General features: G+C 32.9%; 2 protein-coding genes across 2 annotated transcripts; one reads left to right on the top strand and one right to left on the bottom strand.

Annotated features, from left to right (window-relative positions):
• Window positions 1-445: 445 nt before the first annotated feature.
• LOC111882738 (uncharacterized) lies at window positions 446-1,006 on the bottom strand. Its single transcript, XM_023879101.1, has one exon. The coding sequence runs from the start codon at window positions 1,004-1,006 to the stop codon at window positions 446-448; it is 561 nt and encodes a 186-aa protein (XP_023734869.1).
• A 786-nt stretch (window positions 1,007-1,792) lies between these two features.
• Window positions 1,793-4,436, top strand: LOC111882706 (mitochondrial uncoupling protein 1). The gene is made up of 9 exons (XM_023879071.3): window positions 1,793-2,055; window positions 2,375-2,593; window positions 2,694-2,772; window positions 2,873-3,006; window positions 3,092-3,190; window positions 3,280-3,384; window positions 3,474-3,548; window positions 3,689-3,775; window positions 4,114-4,436. Exons 1-9 carry the CDS (start codon window positions 1,975-1,977, stop codon window positions 4,147-4,149), a joined length of 915 nt encoding a protein of 304 aa, XP_023734839.1. The 5' UTR covers window positions 1,793-1,974; the 3' UTR covers window positions 4,150-4,436.
• Window positions 4,437-11,639: the final 7,203 nt, after the last annotated feature.

Raw genomic sequence — 11,639 nt, forward strand, 5'->3', positions numbered from 1 at the left:
AAAAATTATAAAAAACAATTAAAATTTTTTATAGATTAAAATTAACATAAAGACTAAATTACACATAATATCCAAAAACAAAAAAAGAAATAACATCGAAATTCAAAAAAAAAAAACAACGCTATTCGTTATCGTTATTGTTACCATAGAAGATATAATCCGCCAAATCCTCTCGAAGTTGTCTGTGTTTATTTGCGTCCTGAATGTCAACAACGCGATGCAAATAATCTGTCGTTCCTGGTTGAAACTGAACGTGTCTAAGCTCTGTTGGGATATAGTGTGCAATATTTCTCCCTTTATCTTCTACTACCATGTTATGCATTATGATACATGCATACATGATATATCGTAAAGTTTCTAAATCCAATGGTCGTGCTGCATGTTTGACTATATGCCACTTCGCCTTTAGCACTCCAAAAGCACGTTCCACATCCTTACGTGCTCCTTATTGTCTTCTCTTAAAAAAATTGTCTCGTTCTTCTACCGGGTGGCGGAATGCCTTTACGAATGTGGAATACTGATGATATATTCCATCTGTAAGGTAATACTCATATTTGTACTCGTTTCCATTTACCGTGAAAGGAGCATCTGAGACTTTTACATTCAAAAGATCGTCGAATATTGGCGACTGATCAAGAACGTTGACGTCGTTGTTGGAACCTGCAACCCCAAAAAATGCATGCCAAATCCATAAATCTTGAGAAGCCACAACCTTTAACACCAACGAAGGTGATCCGTGATGACCACTTGTGTATTGCCCTTTCCATGCTACCGGACAATTTTTCCATTTCCAGTGTGTGCAATCAATGCTTCCTATCATTCCGGGAAACCCATGGCGTTCTTTATGCGCCACATACAATTCTTGCAAATCATGCAACGAAGGTTTTCGCAAATACACGTCTCTAAAAGTTTCAACAACACCCATTGACAATGTATACAAACTCTCTCTTGCGGTTCTTTCGGACATTCTCATATAGTCGTCCATGGTGTCGGGTGACTCCCCCATAGCCATCAAATGAATGGCCGCAACACATTTCTACAACGTTGTAAACCCTCGCCTACCTCTAGCATCATATCTTAATTGAAAAAATTCGTACATAAACATAAATAAACTACAGTTTAAAAATATATTGCATATGTTGTAAAATTAAAGAAACATGTAGTACATTTTTATTTATTTTGTATAAAAGTATAGTAAAGAAGCGATACCGGCTTTCCAAGGCGTTGGCGATTCGTAAGAACACATCCCTACTCAAACGAAATCTTCTTTTGAAGTCCTTCGCCCCGTATACACAATTATCCGCAAAGTAATTGCGATATAGATGTTCGTGTCCTTCCTCGCGATTTCTGTTTAACATCGCACGTCTTGTTAGTAGCTGGGCTGGGTCTGGTTGTAGCAGGTCGGTAGTGTAATAATGATACATCATCCTAAAGAAAATATCGTCATCTGAATAATCGGACGAATCGAAAGGATCCATATTTGTTTTTGAAGATAATTGATAATATGTAGAGAGGAGAAGAGAAAATGTGTGAATTTTTTTATAAAATTGTAGGTATTTATAGGATATAAATGTTTTTTTTAATTGTTAATTTTTTTTATAGCCCTTGCAATTTAAACGTTTTAAATTTACTCGTTACATCAAGTCACCATGGCCACGAGATCCACTCTCGATGAACAACAACGAATAGGGGGGCGGTGTTCACCTCACCCCGTTGCTTCACGTTGGCCCCGTACCGGATGGTCTAATAAAAGTAACGATGAAGTTTTGTGACTGTGTAGACAAAGGATTAAGTTTTGTGACTGTGTCCATTGCCAACTTCCCTCTCACTCTTCCCAAGATTCTTTTGATCTGTTTATCGTGCCCGCATCACTCTATTTCATTTTCTCTTTCCTATTAAGATTTGCATTAAACTCAACTACTTTAAGCCCTACTCCTCTTTCTCCGCTCCTGCATTACATACATCTCTTCAACAATGGTAGCCGGCGATTCCAAATCCGACATTTCTTTCGCCGGTACTTTCGCCAGCAGCGCTTTCGCCGCTTGTTTCGCGGAGGTACTCCGACTTTTCACTACCCTTATTCATTTTTCTCTTTATTGTTTCTGGTGATGATTTTGATGCTTCAATTTGTATTTGTGCCAAAATGATTCAATTTTGTTCCTCAGTATATTGATTTTGATCAGAGTAGCTAGAAGCTATGAAATTGAGTGGGCAGTTTATTTGCGTCAAGGGTTTTTGCTTCGCCACTTTGTAGCTTACACAATTAATTTTGTTTCTCATCAGTACACTGATTTTCAATCTCTCCGGCACAAAACTCCACCAGTTTCGCTCTGATAAAGTATTCATATTCATTGCCATCAATTTCCTTCTGCAGATTTGTACAATTCCATTAGACACAGCAAAGGTGAGGCTTCAGCTACAAAAGAAAGCAGTTGCAGGAGATGGAATCGCTTTACCTAAATACAAGGGAATGCTAGGTACTGTAGGAACTATCGCAAGAGAAGAAGGTCTTGCTTCGTTGTGGAAAGGCATTGTTCCTGGATTACATCGTCAATGTCTCTTTGGAGGTTTAAGAATTGGGCTGTATGAACCTGTACGTATTTCCTCCCTTTTCCTCCTTACATTTTGTTAACTCTTATCCATTTGTTCTACACAAGTGAATCAACGTGAACAGTGTTTCTTTCATGAAACAGATTAAAAACTTATATGTAGGTGAGAACTTTGTTGGAGATGTTCCTTTGACCACTAAAATACTTGCAGGACTCACAACTGGTAAGCACATTTCATGGATTATCTCTAATCTCTTTCTATTATTATAATTTAGCTTGTTAATCTTGTGATATTGTCTTATGGTTTTGTTTTGTTTTTGAAGGTGCTCTTGCAATATCTGTGGCAAATCCTACTGATTTAGTAAAAGTTCGCCTTCAAGCTGAAGGAAAATTAGCTGCTGGTGTGCCTAGGCGTTACTCTGGTGCATTAAATGCTTATTCAACAATTGTGAAACAAGTAATACATCATGTTCTTCATCATTTGTTATTCATTATTCACTATTATTTACTTTTTAAAAAAAAAAAATTCATTTGTATTTCAGGAAGGAGTTCGAGCTCTATGGACTGGACTCGGGCCGAATGTTGCCCGTAATGCAATAATAAATGCAGCCGAATTAGCGAGTTATGATCAAGTGAAACAGGTTCTTTATTCTTTTTCCATTTGTTGTATAAATAAAGGTTGTTTCTTTTTTGGATTGGACGAGAGTAAATGACCGTTTTACCCTTGCAGACAATTCTCAAGATCCCGGGGTTCACTGATAATGTTCTTACCCATTTATTATCGGGTTTAGGTGCGGGATTTGTTGCTGTTTGTGTTGGATCCCCAGTTGATGTGGTACGTTTTTTTTAATCTAATTATGTTCTAAAACTTCTGATTCAATCTTCATAAATTGATTGAGAAGAATATTTTCTTGTTTTTTGTAGGTTAAATCAAGAATGATGGGAGATTCAAGTTACAAAGGCACCATTGATTGCTTTGTGAAGACATTGAAGAATGATGTAAGGGTTTTTACTCGCATACACATCACAATTTCTAATAATAGAAGTTCATGATGTGAATTCTCTTGCATACAAACCTGTTTTGTCATGTCTTTTTTGTTTTAAGAAAAAAGTAATTTTCTGAATTTTTGTGTTAATAGGGACCATTGGCTTTTTACAAAGGCTTTATCCCAAATTTTGGAAGATTAGGTTCTTGGAATGTCATCATGTTTCTCACCTTGGAGCAGGTACTATATTTACCAATTTGCCATCCTTGATTTTATTTTCTATTTTACTCCCTCTAAAAATCATAATTTTTTACATTTAAAAAAAAATCTTTGTTGCAAAAAAGTAACGAAATTAATTTAGATCCACATTTTATTTTTGATGATATTTGAATATTCTTTTTAAACTATGTGTCAAGTGAAATGTTGTACTAATTTTTACGGGGCAAAAGGTGGGGGTAAATTTAGAAATGACCCTTTTGCCCGTGGCTATATTTAAAATTAATATGTATTTTGGAGATTTTATTGAAATGAACATATTACTTTATGAACGTTTTAAATGATATGATTTTTTTTGACAGGCGAAGAAGTTCGTTAAAAGCATTGAGTCTGCATGAAATTGAATTCAACCGCAAGACAGTACAAAAATTACCCTTTTGTCCTCGCCTTCTGCACTAGAATAAATTCAATAATGAAATAAGCATCTTATAAAAAAGTCATTAAAAATACACAAGGTATGGAAGAAACCCTTTCCATATTATTCCCAAAATGAGGGGAAGATATATATGTTTTCTTTTCATGCATGTTGTATAAATTATCATTGATAATTGAAAGAAGTTACAGTCTGTTTTAGGCGAAATATGTCTGATTAACGATAATGACACGTTTGCCTTTTGACTTTGTATGATTTATTGCCCCCACTTTGAGTATTGTCTATAAGTAGTGGTTACCTTTTTGGTTATTTTCGTATAAAAAAGACCCGTCTAAAAGAATTAAGGATACAATAAGGATTAAAATAGCCAGTTTATATAAATTTAAATGGAGTAAAACTAATGGTGTTAAAGTTTGGGACCAAAACTACACAATCAGACTTTCTCAAAAAAACTATATGGAAAGGATCCCATCCAAAAAAACAACAGACCACAAAGACAAATTTTGAAGTTTTCTCTGAATAATAAAATTTTACAAATTTTATATTTATTTTTTCTATTATAACTCATAGGAAGTGGAAAGATGGTAAAATCGAGAATCAATATATTAATTATGATGCTTAATATTGTGACATATAACAAAATAAAAATAAAATTATACTTTTATTAGAATAAAGATTTACTCAAGTTTATGTTCATGTCTTGAGTACTACTTTATTTAGATAATACTTAATTAAGAAAAAGAAAACATGACCAACATGACCCGATGATGGGTTGTCATGATATATTGGACCAACCCAAATCCAATATTTTTTTAATTCTTTAGATATATTGGACCAACCCAAATCCAAAATGAGATATAAAAGAAAAACTTTAATGAAGTCTCTTTCTAACATGAAATCCACTTAGCCACATAGGTCAAAATCTCATTTTTAGTTTTTCTCTTCCTCTATACTCCACAATCTCATTGGATCACTTCCATCTCCTCATGACCTCGCCCCTCTACTTACCAACTTGTTTAGTGTTTCAAGCTAACATGACATGACACGAACATCTACAAAGTCTAAACCCTAACCCGCTAACAGACACAAAAATAAACTGGTTGATATAACACAACATGTTGACTAAACAGGCCGTTAGGGCCAAGATCTTTCAATCTGTTTAATGTTTCGAATCAACACAACATGACATGCTTGCTACATCAATCGCAAGGTTTGGACGAATCTTGAGTATAAGTTTTGCGATTACAAATCATTTAGTTTTAATTAGTTGGTGACGGAAATTCAAATTTTGTAACGAAAACAAGACAAACTGATGATTTGGTTTTATACAAATATTTTATTTTGATTATACGTACATGTATAATAATATAATTTATAAAGCTATATATATATATGCTAACCATATAAAAAGCTAATATAGGTAAGAGCTTTTTAACAACCATGAAAGTTAACTAAAGAGGAGTACACCTATTTGGTTGGAGAATAGTTTTTACATCATGTTTATACAATTTTGTGTAAAATAAGGGTTGTTCATGGTCTTAGCTAGGATGGGTCCAAACAATATGCAAAAAATGTTAAGTATTACATGTAATCCGGGATATAAAATATAACACTGAAGATCGACTGTCAAAAACCTTATGTTTCAGGAAGAATAAAGCATTATCATATTGATATATCAACAGAAGAAACTTTCTTTTACAAAAGAGTCTAGAGTTAGACCTACAAAGAATGAAGTAAACGTATATCGCAAGGCAAAAAGGAAGAAGAATAATCAAACGAACCCATCACAGGAGCAAGCACCAGTGCTTGTACGCAGGTCACCGTGTGGGCGAGGTTTGGCAATGAGACAGCAGCAAAGGAAGCCGATAAGGAGTAACAACGCAGCTGCGGAGGCCATTCCTTGTACCCAGTTCATGTAATTCTCCATGATTCCGATCTGATTATTGTTAACAAGGTTTGATTCTTCCTTTTGAAGAGAGGGAAGAAAGATATATGTTTAAGCATGAAAGGAGATGGAAGAAGTAGTAGTACAGGGTGTCGACGGGATAGAGTAATGATGATGAGCTGAAAAGATCATTTACAGAAAAGAGAGAGAGAGAGAGCAGAACAGGACTACAGGAGCATGTGGTTAGAATCGAATAAGACTGTTCTTTAAGCCATTGGGTTTAAATATGCATCATTGTTAAAACCCAACTTTCGTCTATCAATCTTATTAACCAACTTTTTGGTAATAAAGAAAAAAAATAAAAAGAAAGATTGTGGTTGTATTCGACAAAATTAACTTTATTTTAGTTGGAAACCCAAAGCTGAACTGTTTGTTTTTGAATAGATTGGTTGTTCAAATTAAATGAATCCAAATTGACTTTAGTTTTAAAAATACCGATCTAAATAACTTAAACTAAATAAAAATTTGTTTCGAATCAACTAAATTAAAATTCGTTTGGATCAATTTTATAATTCAGATTGAGTAAACAATTTTGTTTACATGAATTAATGTGTGTTTTCTCTTTTTTCTTTTTTTTTTTTTAAATTTTTTTTTAATTTTATTTTATAGTTTGGGCTATACTTTAATACTATTGAAAAGACAACTCAACTAAACTAATAAATGATTAAAAGGTTATTTTAAGATTAAAAATTTGATTATTTTGGACTATTTGGTTCTGATTTGGTAATCAAATCAATTCAAAATCCTAAATAATATTTCAGTTTTGAATGAACCAACCCAAAAGATCCGAATATTTGAACTATAGAGTTCAATTGAAGCTGTAAATTTAGACAATTTAACTTTATCCGAATAATAAATAACTATATTGAAAGTTGTAACTTATAAGTTTTATTTGTTTACATGTATTTAAAAAAAATAGTTGCAACTTTTTTAAAATATTAAATAACATAAAACATATAAGCTAAAAAAAAAAATTAGAAGTTTCCAAAAATTAATTGAAACAGATTTTGAATTATGAGCATTTACAGAAAACTTTTAAATATTTGTTGTCAAACATACTAATGAAAAAAGTAACCATCCTCTTTCCATTATTTAATTTTAGTTTTATCTTTTATATATATATATATATATATATATATATATATATATATATATATATATATATATATATATATATATATATATATATATATAAAAGATAATATTGTATTTTGGGAGTCATAGTAAGACTAGTCGGTATGGAATCAAAAATAACGCGGAGGGCTGATGTGGCACCTCCATAATAACACCATCGTGACAAATGGAACATTATCCCTCACTCATGTTATGTTAATGATCATTGTAACGATAATGAGGAACAACGCCTCATTTTTCTTTCTTCCTTCTTCTGCATTTTTGTTTTTTCTTCTTCAACGTCAGTTCAATAAAATGAACGTCATTCCTTTTAGATGTTATGGCGAGAAATGATGATGGGGCAACTTTATGGGTGAGTATACATACCCATACCCAACGGTCTAAAAAATCAAAAAATTATACTATAACCAGATATGTTTTTTAAACTATAATATGATAATAAGATAAAAAAAATACAATATATGAATTAAGTATATTTACAAGAAACAATATCTTAATATAAAAATACTTGTGATAGAAATTATAAAAAAAATTGATAAAGTATAATATAATATTTAATGTTGTTTGTTGTATTAATTCGAAAAATTGATGTATGATATGAGTTATCGTTTTTTTAGAAAAGAAATTTAAAATGAGAAATATTTGCCGTTTCAAGATTGAGGCTAATTAGTTGAACTATTGAATAAGTGTCATATTCAACGCTAAAAGACATTATGTGATAGAATAAGTACAAGATTGATGGTAGACATGATGGCGTATTCTCTTTCTTTAAATAAGAGAAATTAGATAATATTTATAGAATATTATTTCAAAAGCAAAGGAAATTAACTTGATTATTATTTATAAAGTTTTCCACATTTCTAGCAAAAAAGTAATGAACAACGTTATAAACATGACTTATTCCATACATACATTCCTTTTGTTAAAATATTGCCACTATTTTGACGATTTTAACACGTAAGTGATTTTTCAGAAGACAAAGTTTGTTATAAGGACGCATTTTTTAATACAACTCTTTTTTACTAATGGCAAACTTAATTGTTGACTTGTTTGTAGAGTAAATTACACATCTCAACCCTGGGACAAATTTTCCTCCGTTGTTATTGTCTTTTGACTTTGTTAAAAAAATGTATTCTCGTCTTCTTATCTCTTCTTGTGTTCAACCTCTTGTTTTTTCGTTTAGAGAGATTACATGTCTAGTTTTTCTAAGACTAAAGAAGTAACATTAAGCCTTAAGGTATTAGCAATATACATTATTAACTTTGTCAGCTAAGAAATAACATTAAGATATTAGCAACATACATTATTAAATTTGTCAACTATTTATAGATAAGGAAAATGACATTATAGACTTATAATGTTTTCATAATTTATCTAACCAGTCCCTAAATTATTTTTGTTATTTTATGGGGGTATAAGGTGGATGTTGACATGTTTTTTTGGTCATGCTATCTAATATAACAAGTTTCATAAGCCACATATTGTTTTTTTAAAAGAAAAAGAAAATGGATCACCCACTCTTTTCCTTTCCCCTTTCAATTCTCTTCCAGCAAAGTACATCACCACCCAACCTATTGAAATCCTCACTAAAAATTGATACTAGCATAACCCTAAATCGATGACAATGGTGGTGGTTAATGATAGAGCGTGGGTGTAGGTGGTTGACGATGATAGTAGACAGAGCTTCGAATGGACGGAGCTAGGCGATGTTCAGAAGATTGGACCTCCTGTTCTTAAGACTCGCATCCATTAGACTCCTTCACCACTGTCCCAACGGGATCCATCGACGTCCCCTTAGTAGACGCAAATGTCGCCTCACTGCTTCGAGAAAAATGAACTCCACCTTGTTTCAATTAGATAATGATTCGAAAATGAGTGTAGTTTTCGATGGGTTTCATTGAGTAACTGATTTTGATAATGATTATTTCTAATGGCAGTTTGTGTTTTGCCGAATAAATCTCTATAAACAACATCCTTTCAAACAAACAAATTGCCACCATTGACCTGATAGTAGCTAACAACGTAGTTTCACTCCCACCTTCATCTCCCGTAAAATCGTTCGTTGAGGGTTTGAGTGTAAATCATTATAAATGGCGATGATGGTGGGGCTATTTTGGGGCTCAATTCTCAAACTTGAAGTTAGGTACGTGGAGGCTGTTGTACCTTGGCATGGATATGGTGATGATGGTGGGGTTGTTTTCGTTTTTTTTCATGGTGGTGCATGAGGTGATGTTTCTGGCGGCTGGAGATGGTAATGGTTGTGGTAGTGGTTGATGGGAGATGGATAATTGTGGGTTTTAACTTGGTGCAAGGTTGAAGAAAGGTGAAGGTACCGATGGTGGTGATTTGGTGGTTTGTGGAGGAAGAAATGTGGTGTTGGTGAGTTATCAAGGTGGTCACAATGGGGATAGGGTGGTATTAAAGATGAGCTGTTGAAAGTACAGACCACGTGTGATAGTTTTTGACTTTTGCTCATCTATTTCATAATGGGTAACCGGTTTATCCCTTTGTTTTGTCCAAAGTGACCTTATAGACCCGAAATAATCCACGTTATGCCTCCATAAAAAAGTTCAATGATTGGTTAGACCAATTCCTAAAACTTCATAGGACTACAGTGTCATTTCACCTTATAGATATGATCTGTATATTTGATTGAATCCATTTATGTACTTATATATAGAATGTATAACTATTTTATTTGTTACATAAATACGACTAGATTCATACCATAAAGAATAAACCATCATCTCCATGCACGAAACGACATCGACCACCTACCAATACTGTCTATTGATTGTTGTTACTTGAATTGATAATTAACATGGCTAATCCTCCTTAATTGAAGCAACATTAAACATAAGGTTTGTATTCTTGATGTCACCAAAGTCATGTGCTTATTGCGGGTTAATTTGTTCAAGCTTGACGATATTCCTCCCCATGTTGTTGTTGACCTAGCCTTTGAATAATGGTTTAGGATAGATGTCGATGTTCTTCAGTAGTGGATTTACAAAACGTAATGTTGTACACTCTCTTTGTACGTGTCCTAGAACCCAAATATATGGATTTTGAATAATAGACATGACTCATAAAACTTGTTTCATATCAATAAAGGATCTTACATGCCGATTCTTAATCACGTAGTCAATAATTTAACTCTTAAAGCCACCTTATCTCTTGATGAATATTGCCAATGATTGAAATACCTTGCAGGTCAATAAGAAATGTGATTAGTGCAATTAACGAGTAATGACTCATGCTTCTTTTAGGATTTTTTGAATGAATGGATAATATAAAGGCACTAGCAAGGAATTAGGCCAAAAACAAAAATTACATCAAAGTATTTAAAATAGGATCCATAATCTATAAGTTCCAATCTATATGAAACTTATGTTTCCTATGCACTACCCAACAAAAAGAAAAAGCAACAATATCATCGAAAATCTTATCCTTTTAGGTCTAGTGCTCTAAAAGCCACACTTATTACAAAAATTCCAAATCGTTGACCAAGTCGTCGCTATGATCAAATCTAAAACCAAGAAAAGCCATGGGGTTATTGGAATCCTCCTCTTTTTCCATACTCAACTCAATCTGGTTGGGCATATAACTAAGCCATTAATCCATCCTACTATGCAAACCATCCCAATACACTGCCTCAACATAATCATCAACCTTCATAGCCATCTATTTCCCCTAACAACCACTCTTTCGATTGAAAACCTCCACCATATGTGTATATCACAAACATGATACCCTTGACCCATAATAGTGATGAATGAAGAATTAAACACTTGAAATAGTACTATGATCATCAAATAAATTGATAAAAGCATTGACATCAATGTGAAAAACATCCAACCAACATTTCAACAAACTAAAAGAAAAACCATATAGACCTGGAGCCTTGTCACTACCAAGGAACCAAATAGCATCTTTAATCTCTTGAATTGTAAAATTCGATTCCTATATTTCTGCATGACCCAAGGACAATACTTTACATTGAGGGATTCTTTGTGGTATTCAAATCCCCCTGGAATTTGTCTTTTAAAAAAGACGAAAACACATTCTTAACTTGAGAACGATCCCTTAACTAATCACTTTCCACCATGAAACCCTAAATATCCATTTGACGTCTTTTCTTATTAAACATTTTATGAAAAAATTATAAAATTTCACCCCTTTTGATCCGCTACTTTATCTTTTCCTTTTTCCCCAGATCTAATGATTTCAGATTCTTAATATCAGTTAATTTATTAATTAAGCTAAGTCATCAAGTATTATCTTGGTAGTCACATTATCTGTATCAAGTAAGTATGTCAGATTTTAAATTTACAATTTTATTTTTAACACGATAAATTTATTCCATGGCACGTCATAAT

The sequence above is a fragment of the Lactuca sativa genome, chromosome 9 (assembly GCF_002870075.4).
Source record: "Lactuca sativa cultivar Salinas chromosome 9, Lsat_Salinas_v11, whole genome shotgun sequence".
Taxonomy (NCBI): Eukaryota; Viridiplantae; Streptophyta; class Magnoliopsida; order Asterales; family Asteraceae; genus Lactuca; species Lactuca sativa.

Excerpts from the sequence above, each read along its gene's own strand:
- LOC111882706 (XM_023879071.3), top strand. The coding sequence starts at position 1,975 with ATGGTAGCCGGCGATTCCAAATCCGACATTTCTTTCGCCGGTACTTTC. Across the intron at positions 3,191-3,279 it reads GTTATGATCAAGTGAAACAG|ACAATTCTCAAGATCCCGGG; the intron begins GTTCTTTATTCT and ends TTACCCTTGCAG. Across the intron at positions 3,385-3,473 it reads TTGGATCCCCAGTTGATGTG|GTTAAATCAAGAATGATGGG; the intron begins GTACGTTTTTTT and ends TGTTTTTTGTAG.
- LOC111882738 (XM_023879101.1), bottom strand. The coding sequence starts at position 1,006 with ATGGGGGAGTCACCCGACACCATGGACGACTATATGAGAATGTCCGAA.